This window comes from Sclerotinia sclerotiorum, genomic scaffold, assembly GCF_000146945.2.
Source record: "Sclerotinia sclerotiorum 1980 UF-70 scaffold_4 genomic scaffold, whole genome shotgun sequence".
NCBI classification, from domain to species: Eukaryota; Fungi; Ascomycota; class Leotiomycetes; order Helotiales; family Sclerotiniaceae; genus Sclerotinia; species Sclerotinia sclerotiorum.
In genome coordinates, this window is record NW_001820832.1 from 282,541 (window position 1) to 297,065 (window position 14,525).

General features: G+C 42.1%; 8 protein-coding genes across 8 annotated transcripts; 1 reads left to right on the plus strand and 7 right to left on the minus strand.

The window, feature by feature from the left end:
- Nucleotides 1–1,252: 1,252 nt before the first annotated feature.
- On the minus strand, nucleotides 1,253–1,480 carry SS1G_03213 (predicted protein; the record flags this gene model as incomplete). Its single annotated transcript, XM_001595075.1, has 1 exon — nucleotides 1,253–1,480. The coding sequence occupies one exon, from the start codon at nucleotides 1,478–1,480 to the stop codon at nucleotides 1,253–1,255; it is 228 nt and encodes a 75-aa protein (XP_001595125.1).
- Nucleotides 1,481–3,546: 2,066 nt separating this feature from the next.
- SS1G_03214 (predicted protein) lies at nucleotides 3,547–5,130 on the minus strand (the record flags this gene model as incomplete). Its single annotated transcript, XM_001595076.1, has 1 exon — nucleotides 3,547–5,130. One exon carries the CDS (start codon nucleotides 5,128–5,130, stop codon nucleotides 3,547–3,549), a length of 1,584 nt encoding a protein of 527 aa, XP_001595126.1.
- A 1,563-nt stretch (nucleotides 5,131–6,693) lies between these two features.
- On the minus strand, nucleotides 6,694–8,334 carry SS1G_03215 (hypothetical protein; the record flags this gene model as incomplete). Its single annotated transcript, XM_001595077.1, has 3 exons — nucleotides 6,694–7,913; nucleotides 7,976–8,078; nucleotides 8,152–8,334. The coding sequence occupies 3 exons, from the start codon at nucleotides 8,332–8,334 to the stop codon at nucleotides 6,694–6,696; spliced, it is 1,506 nt and encodes a 501-aa protein (XP_001595127.1).
- Nucleotides 8,335–8,713: 379 nt separating this feature from the next.
- SS1G_03216 (hypothetical protein) lies at nucleotides 8,714–9,209 on the plus strand (the record flags this gene model as incomplete). The annotated part of the gene is made up of 2 exons (XM_001595078.1): nucleotides 8,714–8,914; nucleotides 8,985–9,209. 2 exons carry the CDS (start codon nucleotides 8,714–8,716, stop codon nucleotides 9,207–9,209), a joined length of 426 nt encoding a protein of 141 aa, XP_001595128.1.
- A 247-nt stretch (nucleotides 9,210–9,456) lies between these two features.
- SS1G_03217 (hypothetical protein) lies at nucleotides 9,457–10,926 on the minus strand (the record flags this gene model as incomplete). Its single annotated transcript, XM_001595079.1, has 3 exons — nucleotides 9,457–10,281; nucleotides 10,522–10,795; nucleotides 10,832–10,926. 3 exons carry the CDS (start codon nucleotides 10,924–10,926, stop codon nucleotides 9,457–9,459), a joined length of 1,194 nt encoding a protein of 397 aa, XP_001595129.1.
- A 316-nt stretch (nucleotides 10,927–11,242) lies between these two features.
- Nucleotides 11,243–11,341, minus strand: SS1G_03218 (hypothetical protein; the record flags this gene model as incomplete). Its single annotated transcript, XM_001595080.1, has 1 exon — nucleotides 11,243–11,341. The coding sequence occupies one exon, from the start codon at nucleotides 11,339–11,341 to the stop codon at nucleotides 11,243–11,245; it is 99 nt and encodes a 32-aa protein (XP_001595130.1).
- Nucleotides 11,342–11,850: 509 nt separating this feature from the next.
- SS1G_03219 (predicted protein) lies at nucleotides 11,851–12,179 on the minus strand (the record flags this gene model as incomplete). The annotated part of the gene is made up of 2 exons (XM_001595081.1): nucleotides 11,851–11,949; nucleotides 12,018–12,179. 2 exons carry the CDS (start codon nucleotides 12,177–12,179, stop codon nucleotides 11,851–11,853), a joined length of 261 nt encoding a protein of 86 aa, XP_001595131.1.
- Nucleotides 12,180–13,622: 1,443 nt separating this feature from the next.
- SS1G_03220 (hypothetical protein) lies at nucleotides 13,623–14,403 on the minus strand (the record flags this gene model as incomplete). Its single annotated transcript, XM_001595082.1, has 2 exons — nucleotides 13,623–13,732; nucleotides 14,031–14,403. 2 exons carry the CDS (start codon nucleotides 14,401–14,403, stop codon nucleotides 13,623–13,625), a joined length of 483 nt encoding a protein of 160 aa, XP_001595132.1.
- Between the last annotated feature and the right edge of the window lie 122 nt (nucleotides 14,404–14,525).

Below are 14,525 nucleotides of genomic sequence, written 5' to 3' on the forward strand. Positions count from 1 at the left end.
GGTGGTCACCCACCCAACTACTAATCCACCGATCTGAAGCTTGTGTATGGCAGAGCGGACGGGATGCCCAATTCTCTTCAGTCTATGGTCGTATGTGGTAGATTTGTCGTCGGCTAGGAATATATTTCCTGTGAGTTGCATGTGAGATACCTTTGAAATAAGTGGTTTAAATAACGCCTTATTCATTCTTACATTTTTACATTTTACATTTTTATGTTACGAGGTTTGCCGTCTAGATCACGTGGAAGTGCTCTAGGCTCTCGAGGTGGTTTACAACTAGGCGTCAAGCAGGGACTTAAGTAATGACAATAATGATATATAATTCGTAACTAATAATAGGATATACTAAATGATTAATTTTGAGCACGAAGCTTTATACAAAGGAAATCCATCTTGATTATATAGTCCTTCATACTTCTATGATTATTAATGATCCTTTATGATCATTAGTGATCATCTATATCGTGATCCTTAGTGATCCTTAATGATCACCAGTGATCACCTATACCGTGATCCTTAGTGATTCTTAATGATTACTACTGATCATTAGTGATCACCTATACCGTGATCCTTAGTGATTCTTAATGATTACTACTGATCATTAGTGATCATCTATATCGTGATCCTTAGTGATCCTTAATGATCACTACTGATCATTTGTGATCACGTGCCTTGGTAGTTGTGTAGCCCGTCGTAACACCGAGCTCGTATGGACAGATCAGTTGCTACCTCGTAACTGTCACACTCAAGAATACTGGGTAGAGTATCTTGTATTAGAAAATACTAAGCTAAGGAGAAAAGAAGAAGGAAAACAAGAGTAGCGATTGATTGATTGATTGATTGTGTTTATCGTCATAGGCCGTAGGCCCACGCGCCTTGGCGCGTGATAACCTTAGCCATCTATTCCAGTTTTGGACAAATGACGCTCAGAGGAGAAGCCTCTGAGTGGTTTACTAGCTAGCTAGGGGGAGTATTTATATACAATTTAAAGGGGGCTAGGGCAGGATTTACATGATTGCCTTCGCAGGGGGGGTTTGGGCCGGTAGGCCTTTTGGGGTTGTAATTGTGGTCATCCTCGTCCACTAGATCACTGGCTCTTGATCTCTCTCCCTTCCCCTCATACTATTAAAACATTGTACTCGAAAACCCTTCATCCCTGATCCCCTTCCCAATACCATCAATCCAATTACTCCTTATATACCAGAACGTACTGTAATCGCCCACCGTCAGGATTGCCTCGTCCTCATTCTGATCATCCTGCCAATAGAAAGCTTATGAAGGAGCACCAATCCTCATATAGCGTAACTATAGCATGCACAGGTAGTGGCTTGTACGGGTGTCCCGATTCCGTAAGTAGCATACCTCCGCTGAATGAGAGCAGAGTAAGTTTCGTCATCAGCTCAGGTCCTTCAACAGTACTCCTCCGGTGTTCCCGTATGGAAGGTATATAAATTGTTGTCGTTTCAGTCGTGTCGATCATGGGAGGTATACAGTATATAACATATACGCGTCAAAGATGTCGAGTTGTACTATATGTTCCAGAGGAGTCTCACTTTTAAGAAGTGAGATGATTTCGTGGCGTATTGTCGTAGATGATGGTGTTGTCCTCTGTTTCGTAATAAAGGTAGTGTTGTAGAGAGCGCATTTCGATAATGCAACTGTCAAAAAACCGCAAACGGGTAAAAACGTCGTGATCGGGCGCCTCTTCCTCTTCCAATTACCACGACTCCATCAAATAACTCAAACTTAGCTCTGCAGACTCTCATAAGAGAGCTGGAGGTTCGTAGGATGCACCGCGTACAGGTGTTGAGTCTTCGCATCCCAACAAGAGTAGCGAGTTTTCCTGTGATTAAATACAAACGGGGCATGCCACGTGACCCGAAGGTGTGAGGCGTCACAGTAACAATTTTAATTAAAAGATCTTTTATAAAATACTTTTTTAAAGAGATTCATTTTATTTTATTAAGTTTTATTTGAAAATTTATATATATATATAATTTATTTTAAATAATTTTATTAAAAAGTTATTAAGATTTTAAAGATTTTTCAAATTCATTTATGTTTTATATTAATAACAAATTCAATTTATAAATCTTAATAAAAAAATATAATTTTGAAAATTATGAAAATTATAAATGTCTATATAAAGAATTTTGTGACCAAAAGGGTGTTTATAGACCAGCAATTGTATTTAACTTAGAATCTACAGGTGAAGAGCACCTGTAGATGGGGATAGCTACTCTATATATACACAAATGAATGGCCTAGCCGCAATGGCTAGGCAAAAAGAAGTCATATTTATTCCTCCAATGATCTTACTTTACCGATAACCATTGATACCTAGTACTTGTCCGGATCTGATCCTCAGGTCACCTAAATCGCATACTAATCTCGAGTAATCGTATCATGTGTGGACATGGTTAATGTACCTGAGGTTTCTTATATAATAAAGGTGGGAGGAAAGCAGGGATTTCCGTCACAAATTTTATTTTAAATTTTAGTTAATTAATTAATCAATCTCTTATAAAATTATAAATAAATAAAAACTACAATTTTTGATATAAAAGAGTGTGTAACGATACTGTACTGGGGGCAGCGGCTGCCTGAGGTTTCGTCTGGTTAATAGTTGTGGGTTAAGGTGTTACGACGGGCTACACAACTACCAAGGCACGTGATCACAAATGATCAATAGTGATCATTAAGGATCACTAAGGATCACGGTATAGGTGATCATTGATGATCATTAAGGATCACTAAGGATCACGGTATAGGTGATCACTGGTGATCATTAAGGATCACTAAGGATCACGATATAGATGATCATTAATGATCATGAAGGATCACTAGTAATCATGGAAGCATAAAGGACTATATAATCAAGATGGATTTCCTTTGTATAGAGCTTCGTGTTCAAGATCAATCATTTAGTATATTCTACTATTAGTTACAAATTGCATTTCATTATTGTCATTACTTAAGTCCCTGCTTGACACCTAGTTATAAACCACCTCGAGAGCCTAGAGCACTTCCACATGATCTAGACGGCAAACCTCGTAACATAAGGCTTTATCACTGGTATTCACTTGGAAGTGAATTCGTTACTTCATCAAGTAGAATGTAGGTAAACTAATTGATAATTAAGTTGAGCACGAAGCTCCTTAACTACGAGACTAAATGAATGTTTATATACCCTATTTCATCTTTTGAGGACCTCTGGGACCCTAAGGTCCAAAAGGTCCTCGAGGTCACGTGAATTAATGAATCGTGACAGAGTGATCCAATACAAATGTGGTCCGAAAGTAGAGTATTTGATTGTGAATACATTTGCAGCGTGTTAATAAGCGCGATATCCTTCAAGCAGTGGTCAATCTAGACATCTATACAAATATAAAAACTCATCCGCGGTGTATTAATCATTATACATTTACAAATTCTATACTATCCTATACTATGCTATACTAATAAATCATTCCTAATCAAATACATAAATATAAATACCATCCCTTAGGTACTTACACATAAACATATCATCTCACCCAAAACCAACTACCCCATCGCATGATACTGCTGCTGACCACACGGCCCATTAGAAACCGAAAACGCATTAGCACTAGTCCCGGCAGAGGTATAGAAATAATTCGCCACAACACTCCCATCACATTTCCCATCACTAGAAGACAAATAACAAGCACCCCCGGGTAAATATAACGATCCAGCACAACCTGATGCATTCTTCTGACAAGCCACGCAACAATCATATGCTGAGGCAGCAGTAGTGGCCGCGAGGACATTATTGAGAAAGCGGTTTTGACTGATGGATTGACCGTTGAAGGATGAGATGACGTTGTTGGGGGCGCAGGCGGCGTAGACAGTGGGGGTTGCGCCGGAGATTTCGCTGACGGTTTGGGTGCTGGTTATGGTGGTGATGGAGGTTGCGGCGATGGTGCTGGAGATTGTGGAGATGAGGGTGGAGATTAGGGTTGTGGAGGCGTCAGCAAGCATTACGCTTGTGGTGGTGGTGATCGTGGAGGTGGAGGTTTCCGTGATATAGGGAGTGGCGAGGTTGGTGATTGTTGAGGATGCTGTTTCGGTGATTGTGGTAGTGGATTCGATTTTTATTGTCGATGTGCATCCAATGAACGCTGGGTAGGATGTGCTGATTTCAGGGATGGGGATTGTGGATGTGGGTATCGAACTGCTATATGCAGTGCCAGAACTAATAGTTGAGTTTGCGCTGATTATAGGAGTAAGGCTAACTCTACTGGAAGTTGTGATACCATTTGGTACATAGATTGAAGTAGTTGCGTTTTGAATTGGGCTGATGTTGCCACTGATAGCTGTGCCAATTGTTTTGATGATTGTTGGTGCAGATCCGGAGCCAGCAATGTACTGAGATGTTGTGTTGTAGTAATAATGTCTAGAGAAAGATGAAGATGGGACTGGTCCTCGATTTCCTGTACTTTGTTCTTCATTCTTTGAACTATATTGAAAAGTTGAGGTAGTTTTCGTGAAGGACTTCAAGGTGGTTGGCTCTTGGTTATTCAACTGGCCTGGCTTAGTCACAGTATAGTATGTATCCTTTTCATAAGTAAGGGTAGATGTCACAGTGACTGTGATAGTCACTGGTTCCTGAGGAGGCCGAGCAGGTCCACATTCGTCACGCTTGACTGGAGCAACGTTGGATGAAGCAACCGGTGTAAAGCCATTCGCAGCTGCAATGGAAACGGTTGATGGACTTCCAGTAACTGTCGCAGTGACGATATCAGTCTGGGTTCCAACAACAGTACTTGTGATAACAACTGTATCGAGGATAGTTGATATACTGCTAAAAGTGTCGGTAACTTGAGAAATTGTTGTTGTTTCAGTAACTGTGGTGAATTCTCCCACTGTAAGGGTGGTAGGCATCAAGGTCAAGGAAATGGAAGGAGTGAAAGTGATTATGCTGGTATCGATCTGGGTCGAAGTCAATGTCTCAACGGATGTAATAACAGTTAATGGTATTGTTGAATCGAAGGATGTGGTGCATGACAATTGATCGTCAGTTGCTAAAGCTGGGGCGGTGCCATTTGACAAAATGACGGAAAAGACTGGAGTCGCAAGGACAACGAATGGAAGGAGCGTGGAAAACATCGTGATGATTAGTTTTCTATGACTCTAGGGAATGAAAGGAAGGTTTAAGGAGTCGAAATCTCAATCTGAGAAAAACTTTGCAAGACAGCATGCCATTGAATTAAGTACTTCTCGAAGCTGCACCTCCTGTATTGCGCCACGTCAAAGGAGCTCCCGCATTCGGACATGTCCGGGGACAATGGTCCTATAGTATGCTTCTCAAAATAACGATAAAATTCAATTCACCAAGAAATAGATTGAGGCTGAATGCTAAGTGCTGCTGCCAAGATCACTAGCTTAAAATGTTGGAGTCCTTAATTGGTGCTAGACCTTCTGAAGTCGAGCTTAGGTACATAAGCAGCAAGTACCTTTCTTCGTACAGGGGAATGGAGAAGAACAGCTTTTTGCACTGTTGTGTCCTGTGAATTTTTAGATCCACGTTAAGGGAGAAAACTTAAAAGATAAGGAAGTGGATATCTCTAGATCTATAATTTGAGCTTAAAAGAACTATTGGTACCGAGAAGTTTAACGTCCTCTTGCCTGGGTCTAAAAGCGACCAAGGACTCTTCCCACGAGCCTGGGTGAGTTGTGTAAAATCTAGATCTTAAAAGATCAGAAGGTCTATGCTCATGCACGTGCCATCATGGGACGATGGTAGCAAAAATAGTCATCTAGATTGATGTGAACAAGCTGAAAGCAGATTACATTCGCTTATTCTATCCACTTCCCGACTAATGCAGGGGGGTTCTTACTATTTCAAAAATGGGCTGACTATTACTGAAGTAGCTAGTCTACCAGAGAATGGGAGCAAAACGTGGAAAAAATGTTTATGATTAGATACCATGAGAGAAAAATTCGACGATTCTGGGGAAGTGCTCTTTTGATCTAATTTCCGGGTCGGTACCAGTTTGTCAGGTAGATCTTTTCAGCTATGGTATTCGAACTAACGATGCTTAACCAAACCAATTACCATGCATACAACTTTGTTTAAATTCAGGATCGTTCTTGGTATTGAAAGGTAAAAATTAGCTCAATTCCTTCATTCTATGGCTGCATGTTGCAAATTCTGCGTTGTTTATTGATATATTAAATGGACATGACTATGCCAAGAACCACGGAAAAAAGGTCAACGTTGACCATACGAATTGTGTCCAAATATTTTGATTGCAATTATGAATTAAAAGCAAATTGAAAGATGAATAAAAATATCAGAGCGAATAAAGTAAATAGTGGCTCTTGTATATTTTGAATCTTTTAAAAGTTGAACAGAATAATTGGATTGCTGATTGGTTTCCCGGTTTGGCCTGTTATTCCTCTTCCGAAATAGTATGGTCCGTACATGGTTTTGTGTGCGATAAGCTAACCTGCACTTGCTAGAAATACAATTGAGATTTCGGTTCTGCATAATCTAGGCTTCAAACAGAATTAAGCAGCTTTGCTTCGATAGTCGTCTATATCTTCTGTGGCTTCCAGACCGATTGCCTAATTCGTACTGAGTTGGTATATACTCAAGCTTCAACGAGGAAATGACAGTAAGCGGAGATACAAAGCATCACTACGGTCTATCAATCTTTAGTTCGATTCTCATCTATACTTCTCATACCCAATTTCCTCCCTAATCCGCGCCTCGACCTTCTCTATCGTCTCACTATCATAAACTTCCTCCAATTTCTTGCCTTCCTTAAAAACCAGCTTCTCGTGTTTTGTTGCCTCTTCCCTCGTCATACACACCAAATCTCTGGCTCTAACTGTACTCGTCTTCTGACCCTCGACACTTGCATCCAGTGTACTTCCCTCCTCAGGTTTCCTCCATCTCGTCAACGCTAATCTGGTTGATATCCCACTCAGTGCTGACTTTCCCTTATACACTTCCTCAACTATGTATCCCACATCCGCCGATGTTAATGGGACTTTCAATCCTTGTGCATCTTCATTTGCGGTAGTTGCCCGAGCGAGTTTTTCTTCAAAGCCTTGCAATTGAGCCAGTATTCCATCATACATCTTTTCTCGACCTTTCGCGGGTACGTATTCGCATGGATAACCTGTGATTTGAAGGATCAAATGATTGGCAACTACATATCCGAAGACAGCGGGCATAGTGCCTAAAACAGGCAAAATTCGAACGCGGAAATCGGGCAACACACCCAAGTCGCCAACTGAACCTTTCTTGAATTCCTCCTCAGGTAAGGGCAAAAGTTGCGCTTTTCCTGGTCCGGGCTTTTCTGTTGAATATACCACGTTGATACCGGATGTAATACCTAATAGACGAAGTCTTCTTCGAGTGGAACGGGAGAGGGGATCATCTGTGCTAGCAGAGATATCTCCAACAAAGACTCTGGTAGGGTCGGATTTGCATCCTGCGCCCATGGATGAAATCACTGGTAGGTTGTTTCTGTAACAATATTCCAGCAATTCCACCTTACTATCTATATTATCAATAGCATCCACAATATAATCCGGCTTTCTACCGTTCCATTCTGCAAGTAAAGAGTCCGCTGCTTTGGCATGGAAAAGTTCATTTCTCAAATCGAAATTTACCCATGGCGCGATTTGTTGTAGACGATTCTTCAAACATCCTACTTTCGGTGTGCCAACATCTGCGAGTGTTGCGACAGCATGTCGATTGAGGGACGAGAGGGTAACTTGGTCGAAATCAATGAGACGTATATGCGAAACTCCTGAACGCGCAAGAGCTGCCGTGCAATGCGATCCAACGCCTCCACAACCAACCACAACGACAAATGCCGAGCGCAACTTTTGTAGTCCATCATCTTTCAAAAATACTCGATTCCGGGCTAATTGTTCTAAAATGAGTTCTGCACAAATTAGTCATGTCTTTAGTGTACCTCTGAAAAATTGAAAGTACCATCATCGTAATCCCCTCTTCTCGCTCTCTCCGCCAATGCAGCACCTCTCTCATCTTCTTTACTTATGCCCATACCCTTAGGCGCGATCCCCATATCCGTAAGCTTCACTTCTTTCGTCAGCATAAGCACTTGAATGCAATCTTGTTCTCTTTCCAGACGGAAGATCTCGACATACCAAATCAGCATGATGATCTCGTCCCAAACTAGGTATTGAGCTCTTCAAATCTTCCACTTTTTCTTGCCTCCTCAAAGCCTGATAACTGAAAATTGCACCTGCTACCACCGCACCAGACACAAGCGCAGTAGCTGTAAATTGCGCTTGTGAAGAGCTGCCCACGCGATTGATCAAATTCGACATTTTGAATTATGTCAATGGTATAATTGTAAGAGTAAAAATTTCATAGGTTTTCGTAATATCCGTAATAGTAATGACAGGAGTAGGCTATATCAATATTATGCCCATGTTGTAAGTTATAAACAAGCCATTGCAGAATTTCATGCATATTATGACTATGGCGATATTTATTGAAACTTTTTTTGAGCTTCACCTGCAGATGACGGAAATCTCCGTCGCGGGGTGCCTCGGCTATTGATTGGTAAAAAATGGGGGCCAACGTTAACCCAGGTACTTGTCTTGTGCTCTATCATGATATATCTCAATTAAGCTTACAATCTCTATATCCACAAGAAGCATGCCAAAACTATTAAATTCTATCTATCTTAAACACATTAGAAAAATGGCTTCCGCACCAGCAGCACATATCAAATCTCTCGATCACCTCGTCCTAACAGTTGCCTCTATACCCCGCAGCACCCAATGGTATAAGACGAACCTGGGGATGCAGTCGGAACAGTTTGTCTCAAGTGCTACACCAGATATAACGCGCCATTCTTTGGTCTTTGGTTCACAGAAAATAAATCTACATGAGCTTGGAAAGGTAACTTTTCCTTTATATACACCCTGTCACTCCATGACATCTAAAATCTAAACCGGTTTAAAAATATTAGGAATTTGAACCCAAAGCTCAGAATGTAAAAGATGGAAGTGCAGATTTATGTTTTCTGACGGATGATGACGTGAAAGATGTTCGTAGACGTCTAATAGATGCTGGTGTGGAAATGGTAGATTTGAGTCCCGAGAAGACCGACGAGGGAATTGTGAATCGCACAGGTGCCCGAGGCAAGCTGAGAAGTGTTTACTGTAGAGACCCAGACGGGAATTTGATCGAGTAAGTTGAAGACCTTCCCTTAAATTCATTGAGTATATTTTGATGACCATTGAAGAATCTCCAACTATATCTAAAAACTATGAAACATGATTTTGACATCCTACCATTTTTGAAATGGGTATATTACGCCTTCTTACCTTTCCCGATGGTCGTTACTCATAATCATGATCATTATTATTCTCCATTTGTTATCCCATTACCTGACCAATAACACCATGCTGAAGGTCCTTGGGAGTAAACTACGAGAAATGTTACTGTCTCAGGACGTTCATAGCATCATCCCTCTCAAGTCGTAACGGTTTTCTCTCTTCCTCTATTAAAGCTTTATCCTCTACATGAGAAAAGTCACCCGCCAGGAACTTTTCGTTTTGAATCGAATCCTCGTTCCTTCTTTGAGGCTGCAGCGAATCTCTCGTAGCCCACGCCCGACTGGTAGCTTCAACGTTCCGTATGAGGAGCTCTCGAGCCTCTTCTTCGGATGTAGGTATAGGCATTGCAGAGATGTCAGTTGGTGTTAATGGTGGTGAGACATCGTATGGATCCTCATCAGGGGCAGTAAAGTCTTCACTCTCCGAAATGGAAGACACTGCAGATTCAGAGTCATCGATAAGATCAACAGCAGTGGCTTCCAAAGGCTCTACAGTATCCTGTATCGTCCTGTCTGCTGGGCTAATTTCCGATTCGGCTGCTGAGGAGACATTTTTCAACCCGGCCTTTACTATGTTTCGGAGTAACCTCCCTTCATTCTTTATATAGGCCTTGTAAAATATCTTATCGATCATTGCCGCTGCATGAAGATCCTCGTAATTATCGAGGAGTGACAGAATGCGTAGGCTAATGGCGTCTCTGGCCACTTCTTTTGCTTTTTCGGCCTCGACAATACACCCTTTTGTACTGATTTGAGCTGGCAGCTCAAAGATCTCTTCCGAGGCCATATTTTGTGGACCCCTACCCTTACTTAATGCCCATCCATGTTTGCCGGAGATATCGTGAAGCGTAAGGCCTATGATGGTGTTCGAGATGTCATTGATTTTGCTCCTAAAGTTAGGAGCAAAATCACAGACACCAATATGAGTCTGAGGAGGACTAGGCATCAGTCGCAAGCAGTCGATCAATTCCTTCAGACTACGCTTTGATAATAGTTTAGGAGAAAGAGGTGAGATCCCCAGTTCGTTATAAACCAGCATAAGCCAGCCAAGGTTAGTGGCATCGCAGGTATGAGATCCTCTTGGGCATCGAACGGTGGACAGTTCAAGTGATCCTACATGAACTGATCTCTCCGCGTTTTGTTGTGGCCTTTGAAGGTACTCATTTACGAAGCTTGCACAATAATCGAGGATTTGTTCCATGTATATAGCCCTTCGCGCTCTAATCGTATCCTTGATAACCTGTGGCCAAAGTTTTGTACCTTGAGTATCACCATCGTCTTTCGAGTTAAGGATAATGCTTCGAGAAATACGTGTAAACAGATCTCTTGCGCCAAATGTGTACGCAATAAGGAGGAGTTCTTCAGGATTGCTCTCGGCCGCTCGGGATTCCCATTGAGGTAGCCATCGATACTCCACTTGTAACTCCACCGGGGATGTACACCTGTATCTCAGGCATACATCTGCGATACTAACAAACAATGGAAAATTAATATCGTCCTTTGGAAGCCTGTCGGTGTGTCCATGGATAGCATGAAGCAGGAGAGCCAGAGCCTCGTGGTTGTTGGGCTCCATCTGTGGCATGCGATAGACATTTACTCCATTTCCGTCTTTTCCGTCCTTTCCAACAATCCTGGACGGCGCTTTGGGCAGATCATTCATCATATTCACCGGGATGTTAGGACCAGGAGAGAGCATGTGAAAGAATAAGGGCGACACATCGTCTGGGCTCAAAAAATGGGATGACACACGAAATCTGATGATCGGAAGACTATTGGAAGGGCGGTTTGCAAACTCTAAGATTGTGTCCCCATTGTTATAGATGACAGATTCACGAACGACTCTATTTGGTGTATGACCTCTCTCGAATAAGCTTTCAGATTCTTCGATATCATGCTTCAGCTTGTCGAAGTTCAAAGATCGTATCTTGTATTTTTCGAAGAATTCTGGCTTTTCCGACCTCACTCGACGGATACTGGTGTCTCGCCATTTTGTGATAACACTTTTGCGATGCTCTTTATCTGCTAAGAAAATCTCAAGCTGACGTTGAGATGCATCCGGCTCATAAGCAGTGTATGTCACCACAAGAGAAGTATGAAGGGTGTTGAGAAGTGTTTCCTGGAAGGCTTTATAATCGCGAATAGCTGATAGCCACTGACTATTGATCTGGAATGGTAAAGATGCATCATTGCCTGACCCGTTGCTGAGAGATAATCGCGTATCCAACGGACCTATGTTGGATTCCAATGATGGATTCCGCGCATGATGCTCCTCTAGAGTCGTCATACGTTTCAGTTCCATGAAATAATATGACAATATCGTGAATAGATTTTATAATAAACAAAGAACTTACGCGATTTTTCAATCAATTTTCGACAATGGTTTAGAGATTCCTCTCTTTGCCTTTTGTAAATTTCCCAAGTGGCATCTACATTTTTAGGTTCCGGTCCCGCCGGCGCTCTGCGCAGCCTTCTCACATTTTCATGCAATTGTATATAATTAGGATCGTGCAACGCGCCGATGAAGAGATCTTGCGACAAATTGAATTTGGTCGATTCGATTTCCGGGGGAGAAACGGGAGAGCTGACGATCAGATCGCTATGAGGGGGCTACAACGATGTTAACAAAATGAACTTGTTGTCTATAGGAATATTTTGAGAATATACATCAATCATCAAGCCAGAGCTACTAGCTGTAGCCGGTTCTTCTCTTGTGGTAATTGTGGTAGTTGCTCTTCTCCCGGGCCAGAGTGAGAACCGTCCTGGCTTTTGGTGCGGGCCGGAATTTGGTCCGCATGCTTGCGATTGCTGTCGTCCCATCCTCGACATGTTGAAGTGGATTTACTATCTTTCCTGCGAACAGTTTATCGAGGTCGTATATTTTGACAATCATGATGGAAGGCTTCACAGCGAATCAATATGAAATGTCAATATATGTAAGACTGTTGACGAGACATTCTCTTGCTAAAGGCAGTGTAATGCCAAGATCTGGAACCAAAGATTTGTGGGGCGGCTGAGTTGATCAGTTTGTGGGGTGGTAAAGTTATCCTGGTAATCCATGTGGTTCTCCTGTCGCGAAATGGATAACAACCGCTGCATCATCCAAAGTACATATTGTGTGTATGTGTATACATATATGTATATATATTGAAAGTTTATATACAAATTGTCTAGGATAAATGCCAATGTACAGATTTGATACTGAGAGCAATATTACAACGGCAAGATGCCATTCCATTCCCTTCTCGAGTCGCAGGACCTTTGTGTACGAGCATGGCCGCAGTATAGGAATAGTTTCCGTCTTCTCACGCGAAGTTTACAAAAGCGATCATGTCGGCCTAAATGTTAGTCGAGCTTGATGGAAGAGCCGGGCAAGATGATTGGCAGTGAGTAGTTTGGTGATGCGTCAGTTCTTACATGTTTGCTGGTTCCAGCTCGCAGACTTCTCGGGATTGTTGTTTCTCTAGTTGCTCTCACGGGTACTCTCCTCCAGATAATAAATGTCGGGGAAACAGATAGAGTACCAAGCCATGCACCTATGAGCTCATATCTAATTTCTATGCAAAGATCTGGCAAAAAGGAACGATGGTCTAGAAGTATAGCATGTTTCTGCCATTAAATTGGCTTGCAAAACTCACATTCGCTAAGTTGTTTTAGTGTTTCATTGGAAGTAAGACAATTGAGTTTACGCTCAGTTCTCCTAACGCATACACAGCTGACCGTGATATTAAGATTGGTGCAGATTCCACGTCGAGCATTCTACCTGTCTTTCAAGCGATTCTTGCTGGAATTCTCTTTGCGAACAACATCACAGGTTCCCCAGTAGGACGCTCAACTTAAGGGGTAACTGATGAAAGTTTCTTTCTATCGTACGAATATCTCGATCAAGGATTACCAACTCTCGAAAAATTCAGCGTTTATGTAGAACGATAACACAAAGTTAAGATGCATTCTTACCTCTGAACCAGTCCTTGAAGGTGTCAGATCGGCCAAAACAACAAGGAAGCTTGAAGGAAGTAGATATTTCGATTCCAGTACTCAAGACGATCTAGAACCCTCTTAAAGCTTCTTTCTTACAAATATTACGCGACGCTTTTCTGAAGTGAGTATCAATACTGTGCTACGGGAGAATATATCCAATTTACACAATTTTAGTGGCTCGTAGCCTCTACCGGGCATCAATCTGGTTGTGATTAGCTTTGTAGTAGAAAGGCGAAGGGCAAGGCCTAGAAGATATATCTGTCATCTCAGCAGATAGAGTAATGTAAAAGCTCAAGAAGGTGGTTTAGTGGATAACTTTCCTTCAAGATCAACTTGTGAAAGCACTAGCTCATGGCCAATCCACAACTTCGGGACTTGAGCTCTCAACTTTCGAAAAGTCGCTGAGCCGCGGGTTAGCCTTTTGGGGAGTGGAACTAAACATACTAATGCAATTAGATGCAATGCTAGTCAAATCCTTCCACAGCAAGTGCTATGATAACGGACAAACATGTGAAGGAGCTGGGTTGAGAGCTAATCCTATTAATTTTACTGTTTCATCTAGTGTTTCTTGATGGAGACATATTATTAGTTTATAGAGAATGAACTCGGGAGTAAATAATCTTCATTCACTCTCGACACTCATATTGCTCTATTCCTATATCCGAAAGCTAAATTCATACATCTACACAAGCAGCGAACCAGAATCCGATCTCACAACCGTTCCCGTCACACTACTATCCTTCATCAACCACAAATACGACTCTGCAATCTCTTCCGGCAACGCAACATGCCTCGTCAAAAGCTTCTTTTCCATCTCCTCAAAAATCGCCGTTTTCAGCTCCTCCCCAAATCCCTCCCACAATTCCGTCTTCACCGGACCCGGACTCACAACATTAACCCTCACAGGTGCCAATTCCACCGCCAACGCCCTAGCCATCCCATGCAACCCCGCCGCATAACTTGAAAACACACTCCATCCCACCGCCGGCTTATCCGCCGTCGACCCCGTCGTCAACGTAATGGAAGCCTTGGGTCCCTCATTCAAATATCTACTCCCAACTTTCGCTACCATCAACTGTCCAAAAAACCGCACTTGCCCCATCTGATACATATCCTCTAACGAAGTATCTTTCAACGCAACAATAGTAATTGGTTGCCCAGCACGTAAAAACTATATGATCTACTTTCCCCGTC